The 14431-nt window shown below is 37.6% G+C and overlaps 2 protein-coding genes and 1 non-coding gene across 3 annotated transcripts; 1 reads left to right on the forward strand and 2 right to left on the reverse strand.

Moving 5' to 3' along the window:
• Positions 1-932: 932 nt before the first annotated feature.
• On the reverse strand, positions 933-3278 carry LOC103831984 (protein RADIALIS-like 6). The gene is made up of 2 exons (XM_009107934.3): positions 1900-3278; positions 933-1162 (listed from the first exon to the last, which is right to left on the reverse strand). Exons 1-2 carry the CDS (start codon positions 2160-2162, stop codon positions 1138-1140), a joined length of 288 nt encoding a protein of 95 aa, XP_009106182.1. The 5' UTR covers positions 2163-3278; the 3' UTR covers positions 933-1137.
• A 2352-nt stretch (positions 3279-5630) lies between these two features.
• Positions 5631-5737, reverse strand: LOC117127057. The gene has a single exon (XR_004449815.1). It is a non-coding gene; the product is annotated as a small nucleolar RNA R71 (small nucleolar RNA).
• Positions 5738-10425: 4688 nt separating this feature from the next.
• On the forward strand, positions 10426-14412 carry LOC103831985 (MAP7 domain-containing protein 1). Its single transcript, XM_009107935.3, has one exon. It carries the CDS (start codon positions 12552-12554, stop codon positions 14166-14168), a length of 1617 nt encoding a protein of 538 aa, XP_009106183.1. The 5' UTR covers positions 10426-12551; the 3' UTR covers positions 14169-14412.
• Positions 14413-14431: the final 19 nt, after the last annotated feature.

Raw genomic sequence — 14431 nt, forward strand, 5'->3', positions numbered from 1 at the left:
TTTGAAAGGGCGGGTACATTTTTTGTTTTAATTTAATTTTTATATTAGTGTTTCTTTTTGTAGTTATATTTGTGTTTTTTTTTTGTAATCATATGTATAAATCTTAATCAAAATCTATTTTATAAAATAATAGTAGCTAAAAAGTTATATGTTCGGTTCTTTGTAATTATATGTATGTATACATGTTTCTTTGTAATCATATTTGTATGTTCTACATTTATTTTTTTATTTTTTATGTTTCTATAACTTTTAAATTGCTATTATTTTATAAAATATAATAGATTTTGATTAAGATTTATACATATATATGATTAAAAAATATAAATATGATTACAAAAGAAATTATAAAAATTAAATTTCTAAAAGAAGTTAACATAAAATATACTTACTCTTTAAAATGACAGAACAGATAAATGCTGATATTATTGAAAATGTAATGTTGGTAAAACCCAAAAGGAAAGAATAATTGTTATATAATATATAACTGTGGGACAATATAAAAATTAGAATGAAGTGGCCACCGATAATTTTGGACATGAAGTTACAAAATTTGTCTTGACCAATAAGAAAGTAGTTACGGAGATATAGATGTAAATGCAGTTATGTTTTATATAGATGTGGATCCTTCAAATTTAAAAGCGTCAGTTGGGCTTGGTTCCACATGTACACAAACGTAAAAGTTAGCAGTTATATTTTATAGTTATATTTGTAGTTATATTTAGATGATGTATATGATTTTTAATTGGACTCAACTATTATCAATAGGGCATGTTCCTGTTTTAATAGTATTGATTCTGAAAATGAAAAACGAAAGTAATGATTAAGATATTAATTAAGCCAATTCCCAGCTTCTTGTTATGTTCTTCTTTCGGCACACTTTTTGTATAAATCACTCTTCCCCATTTGCTAAAATAGGAAACACAATATTCTTGTCGGCTTTCAAATGTTTATTATATTCTCCAGTTGATTTAATAATTATAAAAAAAATATTTGACTGAGTTTTACTTTCTTTAATTCTTTAATTATAGTAGTAGACAAACACACAATATGAAAGCAAACGATCAATACAAACATAATCAATAATCAGAAGAGTCACATATTCTTCTGAATCCTTACATTTAAACACGATAAACTTCATTAGATCTTCAAATTTTTCATTAGCCTGTAAAAAAAACAATACACTATCAACCAGAGCATGTGTAATTAAATTATCGGTTCATGCATGTTGATCAGATTCCAAACACATATTAATTAGCAACTTGAAGATATCGTTAATTAAAGGTTTCCCAAACTCGAGTTTTGCTTAAATAACTGCTTGTAATCTAAATAAACACTATGTCGACCACCGACCATGGACAGAAGTAGAAATAACCAAAATATCTATTTATGTACATCTTATCATCATATAGTGCTATGAGCTTCAAAAATATTAAAGATAATTTGCATGTGATCAAGTACAAGAAGAGATTAAATTTCATGTGAACACACTTGTGTTTTAATCGGTGTGTTCCTTATAATTATAAAACTACTTTTTTAATATATGTATTTCATTTAAGTTTTCTTACGAAACTAGTTTTTTATTTATTTATAAACTATAACCGCAACTAATTTTCTTTTATTCCGTTTTTTTTTGTCAACTTTTTTTTTCTTTTATTCCGTTTATGTTACAATATTGAAAAAAAGTAATGTTTGGTAAAAAAAAAAGTAGAAGAAACTATTGTGTTGTGTTGTGTTTTGAAGATCCAACTAAACACATTACTGAACATGTAAAGGCAAATCCAAAACGAAGCATTTAATCGATATTCCAAAGTTACATGAATAATTTATCTGGACAAACGAGACACATATATAGGCTTGTTAAAGTGAAAACAAAATATAAGTAGCTAGTTAATTATATACCTCGTGTTGAAGTCATTGATGCCTCTGGAGTTAGATTCGAATGTCTTGTAGTTGGGCAAAGGGACACGACCAGTTTCGATGTTGATGAGATCTTCGACGAGGATGTCATAGTGACGCTTCACTTCCTCTGCAGATTTCCCTCCGACAGCTTTTGCTACATTGTGCCATCGGTCTGGTGTGTCCTTGTCGTAAACTGCCAAGGCTCTCTCGAACATCTTGTTCTGCTTAAACGTCCATGACGAGCTTCTAGAGTTTGACGCCATTAATGTTACTTGAGGAGAGAGTGAGAACGAAATAGCAATAGAGGGTTCCTTATAAGGAGGAGAAAAAGAGAGTTCTTAGATTCTGCAAGTTGGAGAGTTTTTTAAAATTTTATTTTATTTAATTATTCTTTTCATGTTATACTATCCAAATTTAAATAAATGACATTTTGTGACACATTAACGTTCATATATATGGTATAGATAAAGCCAACACTGGTGTAGTATTTTCTGATATACCTTTTTAATTTGAAAAGTGGAAACAATGTATCGATATCTCAACTTCTTAAAGAATGTATTATATTTTATGTTCTTTTTGTGAAAGAATGATATAGGAAAAAAGTGAGAGCTATGTAATATATAGTCCTATATACTCGTATGTTCGCGTCTAAACATGCATTTAAATGTGGAATTACCGTAGCTTAATGGTTAAAGTTTTAAAAAATTTTAAGTTGGAGGTTAGTTTTGCATTTTACACCCATGTCTGGAGTTTAAATTCCAGACTATGCAATTTCTTGCAGATCGCGCATTATAAGAGGTCCATGTTTTAATTCTCGGAAAAATGATTTATTAAACAATTATACAAAATATGGAAAAAAACTTACAAGGGATCTTCAATATGGTGCAAGTAAATCCGGTTAGGCGTAGGTTTTCGTATGACGGTTCAGGTGATGCATTTAGGCGTAGAACCTCATAAGATATATAGTATTATCGGTTGTCGAATCTTCTATTTAATTTTTCTCATAATTGTAATATCATAATAAATCAACGTTAAAAATACATGTTTTTAACTAATAAGTGATAGTTTGTAAAATAAAAATTTAAGCAACTGAAAACTAGGATGATGTTATAAGCTTACACGTTAAAGCAAAATTATTGAACTGAACTATCATATCTGACAACCAGTTTATACGTAGGGTTGAAGTTGGTAAATTGAACAACTTGGCCTAATACTATGTGATTATTATAAACAAAAGATTATCGCGATGCTATATTAATATAAGTGCCACTACTTGTTTTCTTATATACATGTATTACGTATATATTATTTCACAGTTTTCGATATCATAATGTAAGCCATCTATATACTTTGCGTGATGATTGATAGGTTTAAGAATATATTAGTAGACAATCATAGTGGAAGTATAATACATCCATAGTATTATTGGAATGAAAAAGGTTTTGAAATGGAGACGACTGGCCCATTATAAGAAAATGGTAAGTGATATCTTGCATATTTGCATTGTTTTATCCATTCATCCATGAGCATTTTCATCATATAGATTAGGATTCAGACATGTTTAGGTTGCATTTTGCATACATGAGTCTCTATTAGGTACTGGAGTACCACATGAGGTTATTTGGAGCTCAAAAGAGGTGAAAAGGTGACCATTGGACGAACCGAGCATGGGAGCGACCTCCCGGAGCGACATCACGAAGTCGCTGTGTCCCGCTTCTCAGAGCGACTTTCCTAAAGCGACGCCATGAAGTCGCTCGCGTTCTCATTACTCCGAACAGTCTTAGATGACCCTGGAGCGACCTCTCAGAGCGACCTACCAAGGTCGCTCCCGATCCAGAGCGACCCGTTGGAGCGACTGCACAAAGTCGCTCGCGTTTTCACGTCCGGAGACACACAACTCGCTCTCGGAGCGACCTCTCGCAGCGACCCAGCGAGGTCGCTCCCGAAGCTTGGAGCGACCTGTCCAGAGCGACAGAGAGAAGTCGCTCGCCATCTTGGTTCCCGGAGACAAGAAATCGCTCTCGGAGCGACCTCTCGCAGCGACCCAGCGAGGTCGCTCCCGAAGCCTGGAGCGACTTGTCGGAGCGACGAGCCGAGGTCGCTCCGCGCCTATTATCTGCTCGATTTCTATTTTACTTAAGGGCCTTTTGGTCATTTCATTATGCACGTTTTGCACTTGGAAAAACCTATGTTTTAAACATCTTTTGTAGCCACCAGTGGCAGATTATCTTTTATCTTTTGATCTATTGAGAAATACACAAGAATCTCTTGGATTTTGATTGTTATGTTCTTGTGTTATTGTTGATTTCTCATCTATTTCTCTACATGATTAATCTGAAATCCAATATGGGTTTAAGAGGATCATGGAGATTAGTGAGTAATCACCTTTTGAATTCATGGGTTAGGGAGATTAAGGGTGATTAGGTTAGTTCTATGATGTTTTAGTGTAGATCATTCTTGTTCCTTGCTAGTAGAGTATTCATAATGCATCTTCTGAGTTGGCCACTCAAAAGTTGATCAATAGACATTTCCCACCCAAAAGGTGTTTGATGAAATGCCTGAGACAACTCTCCTAGGCTTTTAGTATACTTTGCCAAAGACATTTGTTGTTAAAGATGCTAAGATAGCTAATAGACTTGTTAGTAATGATTGCTTTCATATTATTCAACCAAAGACATTTGATGTTTGAGATATGTTAGCAAATGAGCATTCATCTAGACATAGAGCTTGCTTAGAATTGTGTCTAGGCTTAAGGTTATAGTTTGATTGATCATTTGCCATCCTTAGTTCGATACTTGATCACCCAAGGTCTAATCCCTATGCCCATGAGTTCTCTTTTCCTTTAGTCAAGAAAGTATCATTCTGTTATTGCTTTCTAGTTTTAGTCATAGTTTAAAACCCATCTAAATCATTGGTTGCACTTAGATTAAGTGAGTACTTGCATTCTCAGTGCTTTGATATCCCTCAGAACTGGTTCGACAATCATTTATACTACAACATTTGTCTTAGGAGTCTTGAAAACTCCTAACATCAAATTGGCGCCGTTGCCAAATTCTGAGTAGATTTCAACATTGAGATTTAGTCACTTGCTTGAGACTAAGTCATTTTTATTTTCTTTTGTTACTGATTCTTCTTCACCTCCCTTTAATCTACAGGTATATGCACTTGAGGAGCAGGGGTCCATCAAACCTAGTTCCAAGAGTGCAGATATCAGAGCTTTAGAGAGAGAGTGTGCTAGAAAGAGAAGAGAAGAAGAGCAACAGGCTCAATTGCAGAGATTGCACACTGATATGGGAGACATACATCAGCATGATGCAGGCGTAAATGGCGCTAATAACAATGCTCCAGCTAACCAACAGCGAGCAGCTTGACCCATTGGCACTTACGACCGTCCCAACATTCATGGTCATAGATTGGGAATCCGAGCACCCGCTGTGGCAGCCAACAACTTTGAGATCAAATCAGGACTCCTCAACGTGATCGAGAACAACAAGTATCATGGCTTGGCTCTAGAGGATCCATTTGATCACTTGGACAGGTTCGACAGCTACTGTGGGTTGTCAAAAACCAATGGTGTGTCCGAAGATGCCTTAAAGCTCAAGCTATTCCCTTTCTCTTTGGGGGATAAGGCACGTCAGTGGGAGAAGTCTCTACCCAGTGACTCCATCACTACTTGGGATGACTGCAAGAAAGCATTCTTGGAGAAGTTCTTCTCTACTTCAAGAACTGCTAAGCTGAGAAACGAGATTTCCAGCTTTCAACAGAAGAACTTGGAAGGCTTCAGTGAAGCCTGGGAGAGATTCAAGGGCTACCAAGCTCAATGCCCACACCATGGCTTTTCTAAAGAGAGCTACTGAGCACATTCTACCGTGGTGCTCTTCCTAAGTACAGAGCCAGACTGGATACAGCTAGCAATGGTTCTTCTTGGGGAGAACTGAGGAGGATGCAGAAGAACTGGTTGACAACATGGTAAAGAGTGATGCAGTCTACAGTGGAGACCACGACAGAGGCAGTAGAACAGATGATAAGCAGACGAGGAAAGAGATCAAAGCTTTGGAAGACAAGATCGACCTACTCATTGCTGAAAAAGCAACCCAAGAGCAGCTGAAGTTTGTTGGTAACTCCAAGCAGGAAGATCCACTTGCTGTCAATGAGGTTGAAGGTTTGGAAGGTCAAGAGGAGTTGTGTTTCATCAACAACAATGGTAGCTGGTACAAAAAGGAGCCCAACTTTCAGTACAACAACTACCAACAGAAATCCTATCCCAACAACCAACAGAGTGGCTATCCGCCAAGAAACAACCAGCAAGGCAGCTATCAGCCTCAGCAAAATCCCTCGTCTGGTTCCTCTGCTCCTCAAGAGAGCAGCACTGATACCTTACTGAAGCAAATCTTGGAGTCTCAGACTAGAAGTGAGAAGCAAGTTGGTTATGAGTTGAAGAACCTTCATTCCAAGATTGATGGGAGCTACAATGAGCTCAACAACAAATTCTCACACCTTGCTTCTACAGTCAGGAATTTAGAGAATCAATTTGCTTCCATGAACACTCACCAGAATCGCCAGCAAGGATCTCTACCTGGAAAGTCTGACCAAAATCCCAAGGAGGCCAAAGCTATCACCCTTAGGAGTGGTAAACAGTTACCTCCTAGAACCCTCACCAAGGATGCTGAGAAATTAGGTGAGGGGGTTGCCATCAACATAGATGATGAAGTGGTGATTGTTGATGAGAAGATCAATGACGAGATCTTGGAGAAGATAGTGGAAGCCAAAGGTAAAGGAAATGTTGGAGAGGAGAAGAAGACAGTAAAGGATGGTGAAGTTGTTACTCCAGCAAGTGAAAGTTTTTTGTTCCTCCTCCCTATGAACCCAAACTTCCATTCCCTGGTAGATTCAAGAAGCAGCTGCTAGAGAAGTACAAGGCTCTGTTTGAGAAGCAAATGAGTGAAGCTCAGGTTGCAATGCCCATCATCGATGCTTTCATGTTGATCCTCAATACAGCAAGTTCTTGAAAGATGCTTGTAGCTGCAAAGAAGAGATGGAAGGCATGATGATTCTTACCCATGAGTGCAGTGCCATCATCCAGAGGCTGGATGTTCCCGAGAAGTTAGAGGATCCAGGAAGCTTCACACTACCTTGTGCTCTTGGACCTATGGTATTTGAGAAGTGCCTCTGAGATTTGGGAGCTAGTGTCAGCTTGATGCCTTTGTCTGTGGCAAAGAAGCTTGGATTCACTCAGTACAAGAAGTGTAGACTCTCTCTGGTGTTAGCTGATCGTTCAGTGAAGTATCCTGTGGGCATCTTAGAGGACCTCCCTGTGAAGATTGGAAGGAATGAGATACCTACAGATTTTGTGGTGCTTGAGATGTGTGAGGAGGCTCAAGATCCATTGATTCTAGGAAGGCCATTCTTAGCTACAACAGGAGCTATTGTTAATGTGAAGGAGGGCACGATTGATCTCCATTTGGGTAAAGAGAACATCCTCCACTTTGACATCAAGAGGAAAATGAGGAAACCAACTGTGTTCGGGCAAGCCTTCTACATTGAAGAGATGGGCACTCCTGCTGATGAGCACCTTGAAGAGTTACCACCTGAGGACGACGAGGAGGGAGCATCTCCCTCTACTCATTCCCTATAGAAGGTAACCCACCACACTCCCTTGTATATACCATTTCATTTTTGCATATTAGTCTTCTTTTCGGTATCTCTCTCTCTACTTGACGACACAGAGACTGTGTCACTCAAGTTTGGGGGAGGTACCAAGTATTTGATCATGTTTGCTTTGATGTTGTTTCATTGAGTCATGCATGGCATACCTATTTGCATAGATAAAAAAAAAAATCAATCATTTAGTTTGCATCATTTGCATTTTTAGGAGAGTTTAGAGCATATAGGTTGCATTCACTTGCATTGGGAGCAATGATTTGAATGCCTTGTAAAGAACACTACGTTGCACTTGACTAGCTTTTGCACCTCTCAAAAAGACTTGTATGTTTCGAGCCTTGAAAACTCTTCCTGAAACTTGTTGATTGCTGAAACTCAGTCTTTGAAGCCAACTACAACCTTATTTGAACTGAACGAACTTAATGCTTCTTGCTCATGGTCCCTTGTGTACTGAGTCATGGCTATACACACTTGAGTTGTCACATCTTTTATACCAATCTTTTTTGACAAACTCTAGTGGTAGACCACTCCCAAAACCTTTTCCTCCTTTTAAGCTTTCATTGTTTGATGAGTGAGGCCTTTTTCGGAAAGTCTTACATGTGCATAATGTTGAGAGTATCGGGAACGACAATGCTTGATCTTCATTCTTGCTAGATTGGACACTCTATTGTCTAGCTATAGGTGGGGGTGAGTGTTGTGATTATGATTTGGGAGAAATGAAAAAGGAAAAGAATAGACTCTTTGTGCTTAAGTGAATTGTTTTATTGGGACCAGTATACAAGCCTCTAGCTCAAGTTTTGAAAAGTCTTGGCCCCCAGCCTAAAAAAAAAAAAAAAGGAAAAAGAAAAACGAAAAAAAAAGAGAAAAGAAAAAAAAAAGAAAAAGGGGGGCTAGCAAAGTTGTTAGGAGCTAAGAAATGTTTTGAGGTTGTGAAAAATCCCTTGTAGATTTCAAAGAGAAGGAGTTAAAGTTCTTAGGATCTTTTGGTGAGAGATGTGAGTAGGGTTTGACATTGGGAAATGATTGTGTGATTTGTATGTTTGGGAAAAGGGTAGAACAATGGAGATTGAGCATTGTATGCATGAGTTGGTCCCTTTCTTAGATATATTATGTGCAATGTCAAGGCTACTTGTTTTGAGAGTAAACCACCTTTAAGATCATATGTTTTGAACCTCTTGAATCACTTGAATAAAAGCCTTCCCTTACCCAACCAAATGACTTGGACCAACTGACCATTTGCAAGAATTCACCTGATGTTTTGTGCTTAATGAATGTGAGAGTTGGTTGATTTGAATGTGTGGATGCTTGATGATGAGTGTAAGAACAAAAAGAGTTAAGATAGGCCTAGAGAAGCTAGAGTGTAATAAGAGAGTGTGCTAGTTGTGTTTCTTTTGGCTATGTACTCCCACCTTCAACCTCTCTTCCTATGAGTTCTAGAAAGTTCACTTGTGGACAAGTAAAAGAACAAGTTTGGGGGAGTTGATATCTTGCATATTTGCATTGTTTTATCCATTCATCCATGAGCATTTTCATCATATAGATTAGGATTCAGACATGTTTAGGTTGCATTTTGCATACATGAGTCTCTATTAGGTACTGGAGTACCACATGAGGTTATTTGGAGCTCAAAAGAGGTGAAAAGGTGACCATTGGACGAACCGAGCATGGGAGCGACCTCCCGGAGCGACATCACGAAGTCGCTGTGTCCCGCTTCTCAGAGCGACTTTCCTAAAGCGACGCCATGAAGTCGCTCGCGTTCTCATTACTCCGAACAGTCTTAGATGACCCTGGAGCGACCTCTCAGAGCGACCTACCAAGGTCGCTCCCGATCCAGAGCGACCCGTTGGAGCGACTGCACAAAGTCGCTCGCGTTTTCACGTCCGGAGACACACAACTCGCTCTCGGAGCGACCTCTCGCAGCGACCCAGCGAGGTCGCTCCCGAAGCTTGGAGCGACCTGTCCAGAGCGACAGAGAGAAGTCGCTCGCCATCTTGGTTCCCGGAGACAAGAAATCGCTCTCGGAGCGACCTCTCGCAGCGACCCAGCGAGGTCGCTCCCGAAGCCTGGAGCGACTTGTCGGAGCGACGAGCCGAGGTCGCTCCGCGCCTATTATCTGCTCGATTTCTATTTTACTTAAGGGCCTTTTGGTCATTTCATTATGCACGTTTTGCACTTGGAAAAACCTATGTTTTAAACATCTTTTGTAGCCACCAGTGGCAGATTATCTTTTATCTTTTGATCTATTGAGAAATACACAAGAATCTCTTGGATTTTGATTGTTATGTTCTTGTGTTATTGTTGATTTCTCATCTATTTCTCTACATGATTAATCTGAAATCCAATATGGGTTTAAGAGGATTCATGGAGATTAGTGAGTAATCACCTTTTGAATTCATGGGTTAGGGAGATTAAGGGTGATTAGGTTAGTTCTAGGATGTTTTAGTGTAGATCATTCTTGTTCCTTGCTAGTAGAGTATTCATAATGCATCTTCTGAGTTGGCCACTCAAAAGTTGATCAATAGACATTTCCCACCCAAAAGGTGTTTGATGAAATGCCTGAGACAACTCTCCTAGGCTTTTAGTATACTTTGCCAAAGACATTTGTTGTTAAAGATGCTAAGATAGCTAATAGACTTGTTAGTAATGATTGCTTTCATATTATTCAACCAAAGACATTTGATGTTTGAGATATGTTAGCAAATGAGCATTCATCTAGACATAGAGCTTGCTTAGAATTGTGTCTAGGCTTAAGGTTAATAGTTTGATTGATCATTTGCCATCCTTAGTTTGATACTTGATCACCCAAGGTCTAATCCCTATGCCCATGAGTTCTCTTTTCCTTTAGTCAAGAAAGTATCATTCTGTTATTGCTTTCTAGTTTTAGTCATAGTTTAAAACCCATCTAAATCATTGGTTGCACTTAGATTAAGTGAGTACTTGCATTCTCAGTGCTTTGATATCTCTCAGAACTGGTTCGACAATCATTTATACTACAACATTTGTCTTAGGAGCCTTGAAAACTCCTAACATCAGTAAGATATGCCAATACTTATATTCTCCAAAGCTTAATCGTATGTTCAAAAATGCTTATGACTAAATAATGATAAGCCATTATTTGAGCATCGTTTCTGGCTAAGTTTACCATCATATTTATCCAAAGCATATTACAAGAAATCAAGATGTTTGATATGGTAGCTTAAAGTTCTCTATTCTCAGCATCAACTAATAATTAATAACTCTAAAAATGCTAAATTCGAACAAATAAAGGATTCTATATGTCATCATCATCTTCATCACCTTAACCAAAGTTGGTGGATATTTTTTTCCTACAAATCATATTCGTTACCAATTCGAAATGATCAAAGATAAAACATTATTCTCCGGGACCTTGAATCTCATGACTTTATGTGTGATGTAATTAATGGAAGAGAGCCATTTGGATGACAAGCAAATTTACAAGAACCACCAAAACTTTCATGCAAAAGAATAAGGACATAAGGGATATTATCGTTTCCTTTTGTGATAAAATTCCTATATCCAAATCTAATCTATTTTCTGTTACATATACTTCATGTCTAATGTCGACCAAATGACAAAATAAATTAATAATTTTCATGTCTAACAATAACGTTAAAGTTGTCCAATTTCATTGGTATCCCATTTTATTAGTTAGAGTCAAATGTTTTTTTGGAAGAGAAATATTGGTTATTTTAGATTCGACTCACAGTACAAAAAAAAATCAGATATACTCCATTGTAATTAGGGCTGGATCGGATATCCAAATTTTTTAGAAATATTTGTCATTTGCTTCGTATATTACGGATACCAATTTTTTCGATTTGCTTTGCTCCAGATATCCGTAACATACAAAGATAAAAAATTTATAGGTATTTGTGATTTGCTTTGTACATTATAGATATCAAATTTTTCTATTTGTTTTGCTCCGGATATTTGTAACATACTTATAGATGTATCTTTTCATTTTAGTTAATACAAATAATCTAGAAAAAAATTAGGTTAATTTTTTTTATAAATATTTTTACATGATCTATAATTAAAAATAAAAAAATAAAAGAAGCAATGAATATGTTTGTAAATTTTAAAATTAGTTATAAAAAGACAAACTTAAGAAAAAGTTATAGTTATCATAATTTTTTTCCTTTTTAATACTTTTATAAGTAATAATGTGAATAAAATTAATTAAATAATGCGTTAAAATAACAATTACAGAAGCTCATACATTTAAAATTACATTTAAAATTACTTCATGTAGATTGTTGCTTTAGAAACATTACACAAATATTTCAAGATCTAGAATTTTGTTGAAACATTTAGGTTCTTTATAAATTAATCACGAGTCGAAATATGGTTAAGGCTCTTATACTCAATGCAGTTCTAAATGAAGAATTTTGATAAAGGTCAGGGTTCATATCTGCAAATATAGAGAGCTGGAACCCAAGTCTCTGTACCATTTTTTTTCTCCCAAATCTGTCAATAGATAGGCTTATATTTCAAGCTAAAAAACATTGAGAAGCCTGAAATATGTCAGTCACCGTTTATCAGAATTATCTAAAAATCTCTTTATGAGAATATTTTTCCCCATTAAACTATGGTTTTGGTTTGCATTAGTATGTTGAATATCTTGAACACCTGTTTCAAGAAGACTCAAAAGAAATTATCTTGTATTCAGTTCAAGTTTCCTGTTTGTTCTTTGCTTCTTCACAAAGGTCTCTGTAAACCTAAGGAGCAAATTCACAAGTTGAATAGAGATACCAAAGATAACTTCAATGGATAAAACGATCACTTTTCTTTACCTGCATGAAAAGTTATCTTTTCCTCTTCACACACAAAGCCACACATATACATACAAACACAGACGCAAATTAAGACACACCAAATATTTATATTTACTCTTTTTAACATTTTCACCCACTTTTTAGTCAAAAAAAAAACATTTTCACCCACTTTGACATCTCTTTTACCATAACATTATGCCTCCTTTCCGTTTTAACATTCCTTTCTTCTCCTACGGCTCTCCTTCTCGTCCCTCTTCATCAGGGACTTCTTCCCCATCACCACCCCCACCTCCTCCTACTTCTTCCCGCCCTCCTTTTCGCCCTGGTGGCATCGCTCATCCGTCAAAGCCAGCCACGTCGCAAGAAACAAAGCCCAAGGTGTCACCTTCGCTTTCTAGGTCTAAAAGCAATGTTGCGGCCACTGCAGCTTCTTCTTCCGCGTCTCAGTTGCCATCCCGAGGCGCAGCCACGCCATCCCGGCTGGCGAAACAGAGTAACCAATCTGGTTCTCCGGTGAAGAAACCTGAGTCTCTGAGGGCAGAGGAGCAAAAGGTGGCGATGAAAGATAAATCATCAAGAGAAGTTAGAAAAGAAGCTGGTGAGAACAGCAATCCGGTAGTAGAGAAGCCTCCGGCTGCACGTTCAGAACAAGAAGAAGCTCAGGAGCAGAGAAGGAGAGAAGTAGAGAAACTTGCAGTGGTAGATAGGGATTCAAAAACAGCTCAGGGACAGCAGAAGAGCAAAGAAACCGAGAAACTTACACCGGAAGAAAAGAAGAAAGGTCTTAGTGAGGATATGGAAGAGAGAACTAAAACAGCTCAGGAACAGCAGAAGAGCAAAGAAACCGAGAAACTTGCAGTGGAAGAAAAGAAGAAGGGTTTTCAAAAGGACACTGAAGAGAAAACAAAAACAGCTCAAGAAACGGAGAAACTTGCGATGGAAGAAAAAGAAAAAGTTCTTCAAGACCACATGGAAGAGAATTCAAAGACATCTCAGGAACAACAGAGGAGAAAGGAAACCGAGAAACTTGCGGCTCAAGAAAAGAAAAAAGTTCTTCACAAGGACATGGAAGAGAATTCAAAAGCAGCTCAAGAACAACAGAAGAGCAAACTTGCAGTGCAAGAAAGACATACAGCTCTTAAAACGGTGGGTACAGAAGATGCGACGCAAAGCAAAACCACACAAAATATCACCGCAGCAAAAGAAGGATCATCTTCAATGAGCAGAAAGATCAAAGAAGACATCAGAGACGGACTCAGCAAGCTTACTTGGGGGAAAAGCAACGGTGATAACGAGAAATCCGTGAGTGTCTTCACTCTAACAGGCGAAAACAGAGGAGCCAACATGGCAATAGGTTCTGAAAAAGACAAGAAAGACGGTGAGGTTCACATCCGCCGTGGGTACAAAACTAATCCAGACGAGAGTCCTGAGACCACAGCCACGGAGACCGAAGGAGGCACAAGACCCTACCCTAAAGACGTAGAAGAAGACGCTAGGGTTAGGGCATACGTGAACGGAAACAGTCAGGGGGTCAACAACTCGATTATATGCGATAGTTCAGTGCAACAGAACGATCCAGGCATTCATATGAATTTGAGGTTTGAAAAATCAAAGGAAAAGGATGAAACTATTAGTCCACCGGAGAAAAAACCGGCGACGGAGAAGGTGTTGAAGTATGAGCCGAGGGTAAGGAGGAGATGCTTGAGAGGGTTGCTAGCAGAGTCGAGTCAGTCGGATCCGGAGAATCCCTTGAAGCCTAGGAGACATGGTTGCCGCTTTACCTGTAAAGACAAAGATATTGAGAACACTTAATTATGTAAATATACTTTTATTAAATTATGTGAATACTTAATTATGTAAATGCACCATTTGATCATTGGCAAAAGGGAACAGAACATGGAGTATGAGTTCTTACAAATGTTGTTGTTTATTCAATGAATCGCACCATTGAATGTTGAAAACGTGGAGCGTCTTTTTTTTGGAATTTTAGAGAATTTCCTCTCCAACAAGAATGTACATCTTTTACTTTAACACCACCAAAAGAGTCTTTGAAACTTGTGTTATCTAGAAGCTTT

Source organism: Brassica rapa, chromosome A07 (assembly GCF_000309985.2).
Source record: "Brassica rapa cultivar Chiifu-401-42 chromosome A07, CAAS_Brap_v3.01, whole genome shotgun sequence".
Lineage (NCBI taxonomy): Eukaryota > Viridiplantae > Streptophyta > Magnoliopsida > Brassicales > Brassicaceae > Brassica > Brassica rapa.